Source organism: Poecilia formosa, unplaced genomic scaffold, assembly GCF_000485575.1.
Source record: "Poecilia formosa unplaced genomic scaffold, Poecilia_formosa-5.1.2 Scaffold98, whole genome shotgun sequence".
NCBI lineage: Eukaryota > Metazoa > Chordata > Actinopteri > Cyprinodontiformes > Poeciliidae > Poecilia > Poecilia formosa.
Window position 1 is genome coordinate 1780722 of NW_006800037.1, and position 19835 is coordinate 1800556.

The following is a 19835-nucleotide window of genomic DNA, read 5'->3' on the forward strand; positions in this document are numbered from 1 at the left end:
GTTTTGGTGCTGATCAAAGCATGTGAGATGTAAACACAAATGCCACACATTAGTCTTCGGTCATAAAGCCACGGGGAGACGGCACCACTGGTGCAAGCCGAGTTCAATGTGTCAACTATAAACCTAGCTTAATCCATCTGTGATATCGCTAGGTCTGAGCGGCTTCGGAAAATACTCCAATTCTGTGTTTTTTTTTTTTTTGTTTTGTTTTTTTTACCTCAGTACTGTAATTACAATTTAATATGTGACGTGTACAATGTTTTATGCATTCGTCATTTTTTGTAAACACTTTTTGAACATTCTTAAATGAACCTACCCAGCGGCACATTGCCTTGGATTAGAGTACTTTATTTTTAATAAGTGCAAAACATTTGTTAAAATTTTGCCTTTCCTGTACAGTAAGATTTAAATCTTTGTCAATGTAACCCATCATTAGACTCTGTTATGACTCCTATAAGGCTTGATCAGAAATCAGTTGTTGCAAAAGAAAAAAAAAACCTGAGCATCATCAACAAATGGGCATTGTGTCTTTTGCGATGAACTCTATTATTATCAGAGTTATTTTCACATGCCTTTTCAAATCATGTTCATAAGGAGTAATATTTCCAAACTGTTCGGTCTGTGACCCGTGTCGGCTTGTACTTTGCTTACTTTAAGTCGAAGCACTGGTTGCTGGCATTCTATCTAAGCAAACATCGTAAATGTCTTTGTGGTGTTGAATTGATAAAAGTTCGTAGTGTTATCTTGAGAGGTAGCAACATTGTGCAGCACATCTTTTTATAGCCAAATAATTCCACATAACAGATGTGTAACCTCTCTTTGTGTCCACGAAAAGGGGATGCAGGAAATTTAACAAAAAAATTCAGATATTGCACATTCTTTTGTGATATTTTTGCAAATGCATGTAATCATTCAGCCCTGGCTATCACTGTTACAGGTGTATAAAAAAATCTCTTTAAAATAAATGAACAAATAATCCTTAGCCTGACGGTGGGGAAAGTAAAGCCTGGTGACGCATCAGACTTATGTACACTGTGTAAGTGTCATTGTTGGGTGGGATAGTACAAAACCTGTTCATTGATGTGCTTTTCCATTACATGACATCAGCATGTCATTCTAAATGTTGGTCCAAGTTAAACTTTCTGGTTTTGCAACATACTTTTCAGTTTCACACCCAATCTTTACCACAACTCCGAGTTGTTTTTTGCTGTGTACTGACTGTATGGTTAACGTGATGTGCAGGAATGTTCCCTGAAAGCTTTTGAATGTGGGGATTTGGGTTGCTTATGTAGCATCCCCCCCCTCCCACTATACTCTGTTTTTCTGGCACACCTTCACATGGTTCCCACCCCCTGACTTCTCTCCTCTCATCCTGCTTTGATTTTCAGTGACCAGAGTCTCTTTCTATCCCACTTCAAGCTTCTTTTGTACACACACTCGGCATCCCCCCCAAAAAACTTCTATACCCCATGGCTACTGTTGCCCTGTTCAAACAAATGTGTGTTTGTGTGTGTTCTTATTTCTCTCTCTTCTTTGCTCGCCACAAGTTGAAGTGTAAACTCAACAAAACTGAGACTAGGGCCTAGTCTTTCCTCCAATAAAATATGTTGTGCCTGTTGGGCCAGTTAGGCTTTTCCTGGCTAATACGATTTCCAGTTTTAATAATTAAAGCTGCTGATTCCGAATTTGATTAATACTCTAAGAAAACTACTGAACAGGGTCAACAAAAAGGGACTAGTGCACTTAGGATGTGGAGAAGCTGCCACTGAATCTGCATCTTTCCCACCTTTCATTAATTCAGGATGTTTTTAGCTGCTTCACTTTTCAAGAAAAGATCATTTGCAATGTCATGGGTATCCATCTCCAAATGGTTCATATACATTCTGGAATAGTATGGATTTTCATTTAAATATTTTCTAATTTCCTGCCTCTTATCTGTCTAAAACCTTTTTCCACATGTCCATCAATCTGTTGGTCCACTCATTTATCCGTCAGTCTGTCCAGCCGTTTGGCCCTTTACTCATAGCAGTTGTTTTCAAACAGGATTTTACTCTTAAAATAAACCAAAATGTTTTAACATTTTAAATGATCTGTGGCGTCTTTATACTTGGGTACTACAAGTATAAGAATTGTAATCCCTCAGTCTTTGTGTGTGTTATAAAACGTAGACCGCTACCTTAAGACTTAAGCTCAAACGATAAAACAGTACAGCTTTGCTGTAAAGTGTTCACGTTTTCACCAAGATGCTTTTCCTTCTGGGAAATCAGTGAATTGTCCTCTATGAGAGCAACCTATCTCTTCAACTTCTAGCTTTAAATACCAGTTTTTTACTAAATTGGTACTAAAACGGTTCTATTCGACACTGCTGCTCTTACTTTGCCTTTAAGTGTCAAGTTAAAGATTTAGTTTCATTTCTGCCTATTGTGATGCTATATCTGAGCTTATATTGTATCTTTCTGTCTTAGCAGCCATTTTTGATCCTTAAGTGATTTTAAGCTTTACTCCAAATATTTGACTGTTCATTAATTAGCAGTAAGAATCTGGTATAGTTATATTGCATCACTTAATGCAGACTGAGGGCTTTTTTATGTTCGTTTGCACAATCACCAAGTAGCCCAGTCATGCATGTCAACATCTCAAGCCACACGCTGCTCAGAGGTCATAAAACATCCGTTAAGTTGTAAAAGGAAAAGTCATCATTTCAACAAAGCCCCTCGACTCTTCCCTTAGCGCTGTAACTCTTGTTGGCTATACGTTATCCATGGCTGGGTTCAGTTTGGCTCCAGTTTTAGAAAAGACCAGCAGCAGTTGGCAGGATTAGCAGTGGCCTTGTATAATCCAACAGGTTGTTGCACAGAGCTGCATCTCTGATTGCAGACTGCACCTTCATGTAATCAGACCCACATGGACACAATTCACCCTGGAGGCACAACATGACCCCAATGCCCACACAAATAGACGCACTGATCTATTCATGTACACTTCAGACTAATGCATGTACTCAGACTCCAATTATCGTCACACAAATAGATGTTGTCCTGAAACGGCAGAGCTCGGTTGTGTTGTTTTGCTTCAAGGAAGATGTTTATATTCTTATGTTGGATTAGACAGCAGAAGAGTCAGTGGAGGGATTAGGGTTGATGGATTGCAACTTGGTTTTGTGTCTAACTGGGTGTGTGGCAAGGGTCATGTCAGAGGGCAAATTTCCTAAATTGATGTTTTGTTTCTCTGAGATGGGGAGAAAAATTACCAACTAGGCTAAAGACAGGGAAGAGTTAATTAATTAAAGGGTCAATGGTGTGCCAACTACTCCTGTATGTGGGAGTGTGTGTGTGTGGTTGTGTTTCAACTATCCAAACAGGCTGTAATCAGCAAACTGAAGGGAAGCGGGAGGAGCTGCTGACAGAGCTCTCATTACTGTAATTTTCAGTCTCTGCAAACACACACAGGTTGTTCTTGGTGACTGCGAGCACTACGCTGTGTGCGTGCGCTCTGCGGAGTCGGATAGGCTCTCCACTTACCTCTAATATGCTGCCACTCATCTCTAAAGAGCTCCTCCACTCTTCTCTGCCCAAATACTACAAGGCAGTTGTAACCACCCGTGCACTGACTGTGTGTCATTTTAAGATTGTGTCGATCGATTAATCATTTATTCTTCATTAGTACAAATGATGATTAAAAATAGTCAAAAGGGTTGAAATTAACTGGTATTGAGGCGTAAGCTAGGTAAGCTTGCCTGCTTCAGGGAGTTTTCATTTTTGTATACTGATTTTATTTTTTTTTTAATATCTATATATGCTTTAATCTACTCATCCAAAAGATTATTCAAGTCAGCATTCCTTATACACTCATACCTTTTTCAACATAGAGCCACTTCATTTCTTATAGTTTGTTGAAATCTAAATTTTGGAGATGAGCTTCCTTAAGTTTGAAGACTTAACTTGGCTCGTTTGTCTTGCTTTACCCCTGAAAAACTGGTTTAGTAGCAGTAATTCCTAAGGTGTGTTTCCTCTATGCCATTTCAACAGAACTTGATTACATGAGTGCTTATGGAAAACGACAAAGCGGAAACATCGCAGAGGTTCTAGCCCATAGTTGTGCGGAAAGTGACTTAGGCCCTTTCTCCACCGGTGTGGCTTTAAGTGTTTTTTTTCTTTTCCTCAGTCAGCGTTGGCCAGATTTGTCTCAATTTGCAGATCCTGCTCGGTTCCTCCAGTCTTTTTAAACCTCGGGGGTGGCGTAAGCCAGGCCAACTCGGGTATTGCGGGCAAGCTATTGCACTCCTTAATTGGGCCATGGATTTATGTTCCTGGACAAGCGAAGATGGTGGTGCTTGCAGAAAAGTGCATTTGGTGTCAACTGGACGGGGCAACCTGCCACAGGCGCACATACCGAAAATTTTTTGGAGAAGCTAGCCGACGAGGTTAAATGTGAAAATGACCTCCACAGCTCCTGTAGAGTTATGTTCCTACTTTCTTGCCCACGTTCTTGCCAGTATTCACGCCCACATAATGAGGAACACTGTGCCGATGGAGACGCACCCAACCTGGCTAGAACCGAACATTAACCGGTTAGCATCTCAGTGGAGAAGGGGTTCTTGGTAAAACAGCTCCTTGAAGAATATTTTGTTTGGGACTGAAAATTGTGGCTTTAGGTCAACAAAACATTCCTCCTATGGTGTCAAAGCAGCTGTGATCTAAAACCTCAGTAAAGTCACTCATATGTGTTAATCTGTCACTGCAGAAACGTGCTGATCCTGATGTTCTGTTTACCTACCTTAGTGGAAAAGAAGGTTAAATACATCCTACGCCAAGAGGGAAAAAAAGTAAATGTCCACCAACCAATCAATAACCAATACTTCATCAACACATTGGATTAAGATCACAGTCAACGTATGGTCTTTACTTCTGATACTTTTACAGTGGTTACTCTTGCGAACAGAATTAAAAATCTCTTAACTCATTGATCCATATTTCTATTGAGTTGCAGTTTTTATTTGCGCCTTAGAACCTAAAGGCTGTAAAACATTTCAACAAACTATTAAAAAAAAAAAAAAAACCTTTTAAGTTACTTGACTGGAGGATTTGCTCACTGTACCACAGACGACCACAAGCAGAGATCTGTAATTTAAAGTCTGTTACAGCTAAAGTTGACAGAAAAGCTGAATTGTGAAGCTATTTTCTCTTGCAAAATATAGAAATTATTAGACATTGGCATCAGCACTACAATTAAAATCTGTCTGAACTCTCTCCATGTCCTCCTTTTTAAAATGGCGATGGATGAACTCGGTGTTGCAGTTCTGTTGGAAGATGAGCAAAGACTTTAAATTTATGTTGTATATCTCACCTTCTTTCTCTTCTCTGTGATTTTAGTCGTGTTTACGCTTTAAATCCAGCAACAGTCTGCTCGTACAAACTATACTTTGACTTAATTACTCCATCGACCCTCAAAGTTGGCTTGCTCATGTACAAGTAAACTTATTCACCAAAAAGAAGCCAGATTTCTGCCTTAGTATTTTGTGAAAGGAGTCATCTGTTTGTTTTAAAACTACAGTTGACATCCTATGTGCTGGCTTGTAAGTGGCTTTTAATAAATCTATTTGATCATATTATGTAATTTAATTTTAGAAACCATGATATTTTTACTCACGGTTAACGTATTGTTTCTTACTGATCCATGCCTAGTCCTAAATCAACATTTTTTATTTATTTATTTTTGCTCCAGACCTGATATAACGCCATTTTATTCTTAAAACCAATTCGTTCTTGTATCTTTTACTCCTTCAAAAAAAGATAAATAAAGCATTTTTTTCTTTGTTTAATTGGCTAACCCTACATTTGTTGCCAGTTTTTAATACTTGACATCTGGGGATTGTTGTTCAGCACTGGAGCTTTAGTCCGGTATGTACCCAAAAAGCACAGATTGAACAGGCACCGCAGAATTGTGCATGAGTTTTTAAGCATTTGATGGAACAAATTCGTCAAAATGCTTACGTCGTGCCAAGTTTTAAGCTCAAAATCTGTCTGATTGTAGAGCTGACACTAAGCACCTTTATCCATCTATTTTCTTTGCCATCTGCTTTGTCCTGTTCAGGGAGACGGGCAGGGCTGGAAGTTGTCCCAGCAAACGGCTCACAGGAGGCCATCGCAGCCAAGTGGACATGACTTGTTGATCAATGTCAGTTTAGACTGCCAGTTTGCCCAGCATGTATGTTTTTGACTGGGGAATCCCGAGGGTACTCAAAGAAAACCCACACATGTATTGGAGAATTAAAGACCTCCAGCATGGATCTCATGAGACGAACTGGTAAAAGTTTTGGTACCTTTTGGACGAGACGTCGTCCAGTTGATATTGAGGATTGTTGCGGGTTTTAAAAAACAGTTTCACACCAGCTAAGTTGTTTATCTTTCTGTTTAGAGGGTTTAAAGTTCTTTTGATGAGATGCTGGCGTGACTGGATGGTACTATAGAGTAGAACAGTGTTACCATTGCCTTCCTTGTTTCTGTGCATTGCTGGTGACAGAGATGTAAGAGGGCTACTGCAGTTTTTATCTCATTTTGTGACAAATTTGGTTGTTGAAAAACTCTTCTGGTTCGAGCGTGGAAACCAGAGACCAGCTAACCTCGGCTTGTTTTTCAACCTAATGTTTATCATTAAATAGCAGAACTGCAGAAGAGACATTATTTTGTCTCTGCTATTGAATTTATAAGTTAATTCTATATTTTTTTTAACCAAAATGATCAAAAATAAGAACCGTTAAGGATAAAAGAATTGCAAGCTGTATTTTGATGGCAGTATGAAAAATTACTGCTCTCCTGTTTTGCAGACAAAACGAATGAGATTTGTTTTAATACTGTGTTATACCATGAAAACTTGGCATTTTTACTCGAGGCTAAACTGAGGGAAACTCAAACCAGCTCATTCCTACCCTGGACGAGCAGGCTGTCCATCACAGGACAAATGAGGCAAACGACTATTCATACCAACATGTGTTGGACAGTGTTGAATAAAATGTGACCATTATTTTTTTATATTTAATTACTTGGTTTTCAACATTGCCATCTAAATGCTTACGATGGGAGGATGAAAGAACATGGAGGAGAAACATTTTTCAGGACAAATAAAGATGTTTATTTTATTTTTTTCATCTGTGCTATATTTAGGAGAGGACGCTGTTGAATCCTACATTTTCACTCATCTACTCTCGGTTCTCTGCCTTTTAGTTGATATTTAGTTAGATGTGTTTAGTTGTCAGAGTTGTTTAGTCTGTTTTTAGCTTGTAGCATTTCGTCGAGATCTACTTGTATACAAGTTCAGTTTCACCTAAACGTTGTCACAGTGCACCTAAGTGAAAAGTTAGATGACCAATTAGTCTGGACCTCAGCTTGCTAATGAGTTGGAACAGGCAATTTTTCTTAAAAAAAAAAATAAAAATAAACAAAAAATGTGATTTACAGACATGTCTTGAAAATAATTGTATTGGTTTGGTCAGCCACATTAAAGTCTTGGACTTATCTGTGTGTGTTCTTGACTTGATGTTGGCCGAGGTGGTTTTGACTGCAACACCACCTACAGGCTCCTGTTTTCCTTTATACTGTCCAATTATTTATGCCAGACAAACATGTTCATATAGAAAATTCCCTTTTGGAAAATAAAATCACTATTTTTTTCAAATTAACACAGGATCTTTTTCCAATAGCAAATGCACCACTTCAAATGTTTACGAAATTTTTCTCAAGGAATAGAATTAGCTGCTTCTGTCTGCAGGCTTTCATTAATGCATGTGGGTGTTCTCTGCTGTTTATTTAGCAGCTCTCTGTCTATGTGGCTCTTTATATACTTGATATATTCTAATTTTTGCACAGTTTCTATGTGCTTGTGTTTATATTCTGCATGATGCTATTGTGTGACAATCCGTGTGCATTTTTAGATGCTCCCATATTGTGTGTGTGTGTGTGTGTGTGTGCGCGTGTGTGCGTGTGTGCGTGTGTGTCTAGTTGCTGTGCGGTACTGACAGAGCTGTCTGGCTGCCTGCAGATTTGTAGCACATTCAGCTGATCATCTTATCTCCTGTCACCGCCAGTGAAAGATTGGAGCGTCCAAGCCCACCACAGACACACACACTCGTGTCATATCTGCTCTCGTGTCTTTCTCCTGCTCGCTCATTCAGTCTAGTTTCATCCCCTATTTGCCGTCTTTCTCTTCGTCCTCTGGAACTTCTCTCCCTCCTCTCAGTAAACGGTGCTCTGCCAAACACTAATTATTACAGGCAATCACTCCAACAAGAAATGCCTACTTCCTATGCTTCTCTCCTCCTCTCTCTCTCCCTCATTTACTCCCTCCATCTAACTCTTTTGTGCTCCCACAGTCACATAATGGTTACACACTCGCACTGTAATTTCATTCCTTGAAGTCCATTTTGTGAGGAAAGGTTATTGCTTTCTTGGTGCAACCTGCAGGTCTTTTCCTAAGCAGAAGAGCTGTCAGCCTGTGGGTGGATGTCTATACATTAGCAGTGCAGCTTTTTAAAGCTATTGTCCAGTGCCAGACACTAATTTTTCAGGTGTAAAGAGAGGTTTTCTGTCTATGACTTGTGTTGAGATTTATTAGCCAGAAACTAAATGTGCTGAATCAAGTGGGTTTTGACTTTGGACATTTTAAACGTGCATGTGAGTGTGTGTGTGTTTGTGTGTGTGCATGTTCTTGAGGATGCAGATACTTTCTGTATCAGAGATTTCCAAAAACATTCTGTCAACATTTCCAAATCCAGCTTCTGCCATGCTGGACAAAACGGTAAAACAGAGCAACTTTGTTGTGCTATGGTTAGCCTACGAATAATACAAAGTGTTGACAATCTGCCAAAGCATAGAGATCAAGGAACATTTATAAAACATGTTCTATGCATTTTAATTCAGTGTTGCTGCTCAGACACTTTAGTTTGGTTTTTCTCCTTTTCATTCTGTTTCATAAACTAGTTAAAATGAGTTAAAATAATCATGTTAATAATGGTAGTGAGAGAAACTAAAAAGTGGTCCTCTGGCAGCTAGCTATCTGGTGACTAAGTTATCATTTAGTTGGATGTTTGCACTGTGTAGAAGGTTCTGGTTTGTATGACGTTAAATGTCATGTTTTAAGGATGGTTAAAACAACCTACAGTATCATCTCGGCTAGGGCTCAGCAATAAAACATAAATCGTGATAGATAGAGGATCAATATCAACAGAAAATATGATACAAAGTTCAACTCTGGTCCAGAACTCCACAGCACTCTGGGATGTAGATGGAGGAACTTCTCACCTTCTCGTGGCCAGCTAATCTAGGTCAGTGGCATCAACTAACTAACCTCCTCTTTGGTTGCCTAGCAACAACCTGTTGACTTGTGCAGCAGCAGTTTCAGGTTTTACCTCTGTGTCTCATAACTGCTTAAAAATAAAATAACGGTGCTGAGTGATTGAGTATAACTGGACAAACCAGAAAGGTGACCAATGCTCACGTCTAATCAGTAATTATCCGTCTAACCCACTGATTGTGGGACAATCAGTGTCGATTGTCCCACAATCAGTGGGTTTCTGGTTCGATTCCCTGTGTCGTTTTGTCTCTATAGGCAAGACACTTCACCTGCCTTGCCTACTGGTGGTGGTCAGAGGATCTGGTGGCGCTGCTGCATAGCAGCTTCGCCTCTGTCAGACTGCCCCTGCTGTGGCTACTATCCAGTAGTTTGCCACCATCAGTGTGTGAATGAAGTATGACGTGAATGTAGTGTAAAGCAAAGGACCTGATAAGAAGCACAAGCCATTTATCATTTACGTTTCTCAGTCATATCGCCCAGCCCTAATCTCGGTTTGTAAAAACACCTGGTTTCTCTGTGCATTTCTAAATATGGATTATTTTCTCCCTTTTAAAAAAAAATTAAGATTTTCATGTTGGATCTAATTTGTGGGAAAATTAAGTACACTAAAATATTAAGTAACATCACTAAGTTGACGTCTAACTTCTGTGTGCAATCAGTATGTGAAGTTGGGGGAGTAGTCAAAGCGTTTCAAGTTTTTTAATGTTATAAATTGAATAAAAAAAAAAAAATAAAGAAACTGGTAGCTCCTTCTCAGCCCAGCTGTGAGCGAATCCTGCCAAGAGCCAATTCCACTGTAATAAAATCTGGAGAGCGGGTGTGGGGTTTAATCCTCGCAATACTTCTTCCACCACTACCTCCTCCTTACTTGTCGTCCTGCCTCTCTCCCTCACCTCCCTTGTCTGCTCAACTGGCTGGCAATGATAAATGAGTCAATTATGAGCGTGTGCGCACGCGGCACTAGAGGAAGGGAGCGGATGGGGACGTTATTACCTGTTGCGGCTGGGGGTAATGTTGCGGTATTAATCATATTCTAATTTTCTCCCACCAAACGACCCTCTTTCCACCCACCTCCAGTGTCCCACCTCTCCGCAACAACAACCGGCCCCCCCACCCTCCTGTTACTCGCCCCCACATAATCAATCAATCTGCTACCTGCAAACAAGTCGGTGTAAACTGCCAAGGGCCCAAATGTTCTGGCTTGCTTGGGAGGGAGCTTAGAGGTGGGGTGCAGCAGCAGATAATTATTTTTGAGGCAGAATGAGCAGGAAACATAAAAGGGACAAATTTATGGGTCTGGACTTGGAAACGCCTAACTACGGGTCCAGTTTTTGCAGGACAGCAGCTTTGGATGCAGGAAAAAAAAGAGGATTTTCTTCTCTGATTTTCTTATTTGCTCCACTTAAAGCTGGAGCTACAACTTGAATTAAAAATTCAATGTGAATGAGGAGCAAATTGACACTTAAGACAGAAGGGTTTGCAGATAATTAGGAAAGCAGTCAAATGGGAAAGAAGGTCCATGGATGTACTGAAAGTTGTCCAGAGAGAGGGAGGAAGTGCGAGGAGCAAAGAGACACCTTGGATGTGCCTCCCTGCAGTCTTGGCTGGGTTTCAGGCTCCAAGCGTGACTTTGTCTATTTCTGCTCTGCTCTGAGGTGATAATGGGCTGTCAGCACTCCAGTCACCCTGCTCCCTCCTCCCCAGTGAGCGATGAAGGGACAGAAGTGGAAAGGGGAGGGGGACGAGCACAGGGCTGGAGGAGTAATTTGTTATGTCGCTAATTGCATTGTGTATTTTTATTCGGAGGATGATACACCAAACAGTTTGTTTTTCTGCTCTCCTCTGTTGCAGTTTGAAACTGGAGTGTGAGAAACTGGCCACGGAGAAGACCGAGATCCAAAGACACTACGTTATGGTGAGACGCCTCTTCCAAAAACAAACGCAGCGCCAAGTCACAGAAATCGCTTTCAACTGTTTGTAGCTGCCACATAGCCAAAGAAAAAAAACAAAAAAAAGAGAGAGATTGAAATTTCAAAACTGGAATATGCATGCACATAAAATTATTTTGTCTGCTTATCAGACAAACTGAAAGTTTATGATCCCACATTTTGAGAAGTTTTACTTCATTTCAAGAGATTATTCCAAGTACCATCAGAGCAATAGTAGTTTTAATCGTTTTTTTAAAAATGTAATCATCCACAATGTTACTATGTGGCAAAGACGATGTGAATCTTTTCTTAATGCATGTATGTAGGTTTATTTTCCAGAATTATTTTTTTATAGATGAACTAATGAATGATGTAGCAATAGGATTTTAACATTAGACTAGTAATTTGTTTAACAAAGAAAATTCCCTGAAGTTGGTCAGCACCCTGTCACTTAAAGGTTTTTGTGTGTGTGTGTGTGTGTGTATGTTGCAATAATCCCACCTAGAGCTGTGTTGAATCACAGTCATCTTTACAATGCTGTCTGAAAAACTGCAACATTAACTGTACGTGCGCAATACAAAAAGTTTTTTTTTTTTTTTTTTTTTTTTTGTACTTTTTGGCTTCCAGTCAACTAAATACGAGTTGAAGAAAATGGAGGCACCAGCTCTGACATACCAGTTTAAATTCTGACACCCTGTTTTTCCTGGAAGGACTAAAACACTGATGAGAGAAGTACAGGTTGATGTTAAATATTATCTTTGGTTTTTAGTGCTGTAAAAAGTGTGTTAAAGTACACGTTATATGTTGCTTATACTAAAATGAGTTGCCGTTCTTAGTATTGCACGGATTGGTTCCTCGAAGTTTGTTGCCCTTGCTGCTGTCAGATAAAGAGGTTGGGAGCCACAGCAGTGCAACGAGAGCCGTATTAAGTTCAAACAAGCCAGTTTCAATGTGTTCATGCATGGTTCACATGAAGTCTGCAGTCCACGTTTTTAAAAGCAACAAGTTTTCATAAAATGAGGAGGAAAAAAAAAACATTTTTTTTTTAAGTACAATAACACAAGGAATTGGCAGCTCCTCAATATTTTCATTTATGTTGTACTTTATTATTGATATCTAATTATTTTGTGTGTATTACATTTTATAGATGAAACGTTTTCACTTGGGTTGATTTGCTTTGTTGCCACAATTATGGAGCTGAAGTTTTCCGGAACAATGTCATGAAATCATGGGGGTCCGGGGGGGAATACTCAAAAGAATAAATTTTCTGACATGTACTCAAACAGCAGATTATTTTTTTCTGTATGAATGAGGGGCCAAAACCCTTGGTCCATCTTTGAGTTTTAAGTCTGCCATCCCCCATGCCCTCCCCATGCCAAGTCTTGATTTACTTGTGATCAGAGCCAAGAAGCAGCACAGCTGACGGAGTGTGAGCTGCCCAGAACCTGCTGTTCCAAAAAAACAGCTATGTGGCAATCCTGGCACGGAGTCTAAGCTTGTGAGGGGGAGGAGATGGTAGCTGGCATCGGCTCTTTTTTGCCGGCTGATGATTTGGGGTAGTTTGGATGTTGCTAAGCAACAGGCGAAACTTGGCAAAGAGCTGCTAGGCGGAGCTGCCAGGGAAGGCATCTTTTATGGAGGCTTAGAGGCAAACACACACACACAGGCAGAGGAGTGTGTGCTCACTCGCATGGCTCGATTTAAAACGTACTCGCACCAAAGCATGCAAAGCACATAGGTGAACACGCCCACACAGTTGTAGACTTGTGCTTGAAACACAAATACGCACACACACACACCTGCACTCACACACACACACACACACACACACACACACACACACACACACACACACACACACACACACACTCATATGGATGCTGACTGCCAGGAGAAATATCTGGAGACAGGGGACCCCTGCCATCTCCTCTTCCAGCCTGCCAGCCTGTTTTGGCTGCTCCACTGCCAATCTCCTCTCCCCACTACCAGCCGCACTGAAAAGCAAATGTCAGCCTGTCACTTTTCAAAGCATCTGACTTTAAAATGCTCTCCTTTTTGTCCATCTCTGAGGGAAGAGAGGCATCCTCAGCCATCTCCGTGGCATTCATCTCCTCCGGCGTGTCTCGCAGCTCCTCGCGCTTTAAGATAAAAGCAGCGGTCCAGCGGCTCACATTAGACCTGATTATCGCTGTAGTTTGTCCAACCACAATTTCAGTGCATCGATTTGTATTTCTGGCTTAGGTTGAAGTGACACTAGAGCTGCTTCAGTGCCTCCGACTTCAGCAGTCGAGGTTAAATTAGTGGCGATGTGCTTTTAGGGACATACGGCACCTCGGCGTGCACATGGTTGCAGTCGGATGAGTCTGGCAGCAAAAAGTTTCCACTGGTTTGAATTCTTTTTTTCTCTGTAGTTTTATTTGGAGCATTTTTTGGATTTGGTCATTATAGACAGATTTATGCAAAGCACAAAACCTCTCTTTTCTAATACCCTGTTGTTTTATGGGTAAGCCTAACGAAGGTGTGTAGAAATGAGCACTCACCTGTTTTACTACATAGTGATTATTTTGTTGTTGTTTTTGGGATCGGAGGCTCGACATGTTCTGTGACTGTGCTTGACGGTGAGGTTGTTAAAGTCTAATTTGTTTTCCTTTGTGTCTGTCCCATTCCTGTCTGCTGCACAGTTATGCTCATGAAGTGTTTGTATCTAATACAACATCACAAATATGCGGCTTGGATAAAGTACCTTGGTTATCATAGCAGAAACATCAGCAGACCGTTTGCTCTTCAGCTGACTCCCTTCTGACTTGCACAGTTTATATTGTACGTAGACCCTTAATGCATATTAGCCTTCTAGACACTGCATCACAGCAGTCCTTTGTGATGGATGTTGAAATTTCAGTGATGCTTGCAAATCAAGATATTGTGCAGCTATAACTGATGCACAAAATAACTATCATATTGGTTAAGATTAAATGGTATTTGAGCACATCTTTGGAGTAAAGCTCTGATGGGAATGCGTTTCACTGTGACAGTTTACAAATATGTTGAGGATTCATTGTTCACTTTGGGTTTTTCATCTAAGCTCTTGGCAATAAAAGAATATCTCTGTTGACTCTGTGTTATGGCCATTTTAAACCAGAAGGATGAAACTGTAGGCATCTTTGTTTCGGCAGTAAATGAATAATCACCACTTCATATCTAAAAACCATTCAGCACGAAAAAAATCATTTCAGTCCTATTCTTTATTTTGTATAACTACGATCTTCTCCTAATCTTCTCCTTTTTGTTTCAGTATTATGAAATGTCCTACGGCCTTAACATCGAAATGCACAAACAGGTGAGTCATCTCCTGGTCTGCTGCTTTGCTCCGTTTCTCCTAAACTTTGTGGGGGGGTAAGGGGGGTTCCTGATTTCTTTCACTAACATCCTTCTCAGCTCTGAGTAACTCTTGTTTCCCAAAAAAGTGTGTTTTTCTTTCTCTGCTGCTAATCTCGGTTTTCTGATGGCCTTCTAGAGCATGTTTGCGCTGCGGAGGCGTTAATAAGATCCACAAACAGAATTCATTTCTCCACCACAGCTAGAGGAGTGCTCTGCCCTTCCCTCCTGCCCATTATTAATCCCCGTTTGTTTCTCCTGTCATTCCTGCACTGCTCGTCCCCCCACTCCCACTCACACACACCCCTCCCCCCCGGTCTTTCTGCCTTTTTTCTTAATGCTGTTATTTCTTAATATCTCCTTTTTTTATTATTATTATTTACACTATCCATGTCTCGTCTCCTCTCCATTGCTTCATTGATTTCTCCGTCTCCTGTTTGTCTGCATCCCCTCCTCCACCTCGGCCTCCTTCGCAGACATTCAGTCCATGCTGAATTTCACTTTAAATCAGGTCACTGCCTTCCTGCTGTCTACTCTCTATCTTTCTCCGCTCCCTTTCTTCATTTCGCCATCTCAATCGCTCCGCTTTTGACGCGCCGCCACTGCTGCCTTTCCCCTCCTCCCGCCTCCACCCAGTCTGAATTCTGCCCCCCCTCCCCTCCTCTGCCTTTCTTCTGTTTCTCTTTTAACCATTTCTCCCCTCCATCCCGCATCCGTCCTTCGACAGTCATTTCCTCAACCCACTGTGCCCCCATTCCTCCTCTTTTCTCTCCTCCGCCCCCTCTTTTCATTTTCCCTCTCCCATTTCATCCTACCCTTCTATTCTCCTCCTGTAGATTGCTCATGTTCTCTCCGTTTTCTCCCCCTCTCCTGAAGATGTCATTTAGTAGCTGAAGTTCTCTAACAAGAAATCATTGTGTCTCCCTGGGGGTGGGAGGCTTGTGGGGGGAAGGGGGGAGGGAGGGATGGATTCAGAGCATGGAGGGAAGAAGGGCAGGGGTTGGGAGTCCAATGGGGAGAGATGAGGCTAGTCAGAGCAATGAGAGAGGAACGCAAGGAAAAAAGAAATGGGGGGAGGTGGAGGGAGGGGAGGAGTTCAGTCCAGCATCAATAAATCACTTAAGAGCGGGAGGCTGAGGGTGTGTGTTTGTGTGGAGGTGGAAATGCGCATGCATTCTCCCACACACAAACACCCACTTCAAAGAGTAGCTGCTGTCAACAAGATAAACAGCCTGCAGCCATAATGATGCTGTCATGATCTCTGCATGCATATCATTACTGGCCCTAACGGCCTGGTTGGACCGGCCACCGAACACACTGGTGTGTGTCAGAGCTAACACCACGGTGTACGTCACACTGATTACCGTCCGGATGGTAAGGAAGAATGGATAAATGGAGGGATAATGGAGGAAAAGTTTGCTGCTGGCAATGTTTTAGTGTGTCCTGGCAGACACACACACACACACACACACACACACACACACACACAAAGTACAAAGAAGACGAGACCTTCAAACCCAAAACCCTTCCACCGAACGGAGAACACGCACTCACAAAACCGTACATGCATAAATACAAACACACAGAGACAAAACAGACATGCACAGACACACACACACCCACACGAGATGAGGTTTGTTGTGTCTTTTCTTCTTGTCTTTGTGCATACACACACACGCACACACACTCTCGCTCTCTGTGTGGGCTGGTTGTGGCCACAGCAGATGCTGTCCATGAATATTTTAGCCAAACTCTCTGGCAGAGTTTCCATTTGCATGGACCAGATGTAAGCAGCTGAAATATTTACCACTCCGGCCCTGGGAGAAGCAGGCCAAAACTCAGTGTGTGTGTGCGCGTACCCTTCGCGTCTGCGCGTGTGTGTGTGTCTCTTTGTGTACATGCTCGGTCTTGGCGGTGTGATTGTTTGTGTGTTTATTCATCAAAGTGACGGTATCTTTTTGTTTTTTTTTCGCTCTTTCAGACAGAGATTGCCAAGCGGTTGAACGTGATATGTGCTCAGCTCATCCCCTTTCTGACACAGGAGGTGGGACATGTACACACGTACACACACACACACACACTCTGTATTCAGTTCTCTGTCTCTACTTTGTGACAGGAACCCACACAAAAGTGGCCATGCCCACATTTATCAATATCTCTCACACACACGCACATGCAGAGCTGCAGATGGACAGGACAGAGCGGTGTGCCTCCATTTAGACTAAAGAGCAAATTTAAAAAAAAAAAAAGATGCTCATCGAAGGGTTTCATTCTACACCAATTGTCCAAGTTGTCATGTGCTCATTGAGGCACATCTCAGCAAATGTAAAGGTTCAGCAATTCAGTTGAAAAAGTGAACCTCAGGTGTTTTCAGCATTTCAAGCGTTTATTTCTGTTAATTTTAGAGATTACGGCTTATAGCCAGTTAAACCCCGATTTTATTTTCAAATGAAATTATAGTCGTACTTAAGAGCAGTAAAGGCTGATGTACAGAGAAGTTGGTCTACATGAATCTAATACAAAGTAGGTGCACATTTGGGATTCCTTTTCATGAATTGCTGCGTTGGTGCTGCGTAACAGGGAAGCGATCGGCCTGTAGCTCTGCTGAGGCGTTCAGGCAGCTCAGGTTTAATTGCAGCCTGAGTGGATTGTTGGGTTTGGTGTTCCTCATCTTACTCCATAGATTCTCTACGGGGTTCAGGTCAGTTTGCTGGCCAATCAGAAACGGGAACACCACGGTTATTTAACCAGCTTTTGGTACCAGGTTGCGTGTGTGTGTGTGAGTTTGGGGTGGGTACCAACTACTGCTGGAAAATAAAATCACACCTCTATAAAACCAGCCGGCTGATGGAAGCGTGACGTGCTCTAAAGTTTCCCGGTAGGCGGCTGAGTTGACTTTGGGCTTGATCGAACAGAGTGGACCGACCCCAGCAGATGAGATGATGTGGAAACTTCGCACTGCACCTAAAAGATCATGGATTCTATTCCTTTGCATTTTTCCTCCAGAAGAAATGAAATGAATGAATGAAATGAAATGCAAGGTTTGCTTTTGCCTAAAAATAAGACTTTGAACCTCTTTTGCAACCATCGCCTCGTCTTCGCTAAGATGCTTCTGATTTCCAGTGATTGGTTTACCAGGAGGAATGCTGTCGTCCTAATCCATGTTGTGAACAACTGGAACTTTTCTCCACGCCTTGTGAATCTACTCTATGCTCTTACATATGCTTTGCTTCATAATTCTCCAAGTTACCTAAAAAGGTTTTTCTACCATACTTTTTCCTTCCATCCAACGTTCCATGAATGGTCTTTGTGAACAGCCAACTTGTTGTAATTTACTCTCTTTAAGAAGGATAAACCATCTCCTTGGTTGCTTAAGACATAATACAGGCAGAAATTTTTTGTGTTAAAATTGTCGTTCTTAATTAGTCAAGTGTTATTCCGATTCTTGGGTTTTAATTGCCAGAAAGCCGTAATAATCAAAACTAACAGAATGAAGACTGGAATTGTCACACTGTGTGTAATGAGTTTATAAACGAGCTTTACTTTTTGAATTGGACTTCTGAAATTAATGATCATTTCGATGATGTTTTAATTTATGTAAATGCTCCTGTTTTTTTATGTAAAGTTAGCAGACTGTAAGTTGACTGGTTGGTGTTCTGGTTTGATCCGCAGCACCAGCAGCAGGTGGTCCAGGCCATGGAGCGCGCCAAACAGGTGACCATGGGGGAGCTAAATGCTTCGATAGGGGTACGTGGGCTCCTCCCTCTGCCTCAGAGCGTGTGTACTTTACACTCCCATATTTTATTTTTCCTCCTTTTTTTTTTCTTTTTCTTTTTGCAGCACAAGCCAACCTGTTGGCATGCGCTACATTTTAAAATGTGCCGACTTCATCGGCTCATTATTCGTTTTCACACTACGCTTAACAAAAACGGAGATTTGATTTCAGACCTCACTCGAGCGTCAGTTCAAGAAACATGAATGCTCCCAAAATAAGTCGATTTAAATGTTTGCTGGCGTTTTTGCAAACATCGAAACTTTTTTTTTTTTCTTTTTATTCATTTCAAAACTTTAATCAAAATTTTGCTTTTAATCAAAATTTTCACCACAGGGCTGTTAAATTGTGCCACTGCTTTGACCTTGGCATTTCTCCTTATGTGCACATCGCAGCAATTAGTTCCCTCCTCCTTCCTCCTTTTCCTCTTCTTAATTACTTCCAGTGAAACCACTTCCTCCACTCCTTGTAAGTCACCCAAGTTTCTTTCGTCTTTTCTTTCTCTCTTGCTCTCTGGGTTTGTATTCATTCTCCCGTGTGCAGCAGCAGCTTCAGGCCCAGCACCTCTCCCAGCATGCCCAGGGTTTGCCAGTCGGCCCACACCCATCAGGACTGCCCCACCCCGGTCTGGCACTCGGCGGAGGGTCCGGCCTGCTGGCCCTGTCCGGGGCTTTGGGGGCCCAGCTTGCAGCCAAAGATGAGAGGGCACACCTGGAGGCGGCGGCGGCAGCCTCCGCTGCTGCAGCAGAGCACCACAGAGGTACGCTTTAAATGAGGCGTGACATTCTCTTTGTGTTGCAGAGCTTAGAGTGTTGATGAGTCCAATGTTCAGGCAGGAGCCAAATGGCATTTTTGAAGCAAAAAAACAACAACAAAAAAACACAATGCTGATGTAGGAGGAGAGTAAGCATTAAATCTTGGCATGGTTGAATTCTGATTGATTTTTCCTTTGGAGCGCTGTCAGGTCATAGACATAGTTGCTGGCAATAATACTCCTTGGGGATATTTCTGCACATTGTATGAAGTTACGGTGAATAACTTTATGATTATGTGCATTTCTTTGTCCTTTCTCGCCCTTGCTGCATTGCTGCACACTTCCTGGATGTGTTGGATGTTTTATTCCTCACCTGAACAGACCGGGAAGCCGGACCAGTGAGTGCAAATTACACCCCCACCTCACTACTGATCACTCGTGTAAAGCACAGTTAAACCTTCCCACCATTTTGTTCCACTAATTTTCATAGTGGGAATCCTGATCTAAATTGAGGAGCTCTTTCCACAAATGCTGGCGTTAAAAAAAGAGCTAACTTGTCACCCCTGTTTATATCTATAAAATGTTAGACGAAAAGTTGATTTCAAAATTCATTACATTGCCTTAGAAACGTGTTCAGAACTTGATTTGTATAGTTGTC

At 41.6% G+C, this 19835-nt stretch overlaps 1 protein-coding gene across 3 annotated transcripts in view; it reads left to right on the forward strand.

Moving 5' to 3' along the window:
* tle2a (TLE family member 2, transcriptional corepressor a) overlaps positions 1-19835 on the forward strand; it is a 49956-nt gene that overhangs the window by 19799 nt on the left and 10322 nt on the right. The window contains exons 3-8 of one of the 3 annotated variants that reach the window (XM_007558749.2): positions 11200-11263; positions 14569-14613; positions 16633-16695; positions 18324-18428; positions 18967-19183; positions 19559-19575. In XM_007558749.2, the coding sequence (XP_007558811.1) occupies positions 11200-11263; positions 14569-14613; positions 16633-16695; positions 18324-18428; positions 18967-19183; positions 19559-19575 (511 nt within the window). The remainder of the gene's footprint in view (positions 1-11199; positions 11264-14568; positions 14614-16632; positions 16696-18323; positions 18429-18966; positions 19184-19558; positions 19576-19835) is intronic. The other 2 variants (XM_016674623.1, XM_016674624.1) reach the window with 2 other exon arrangements.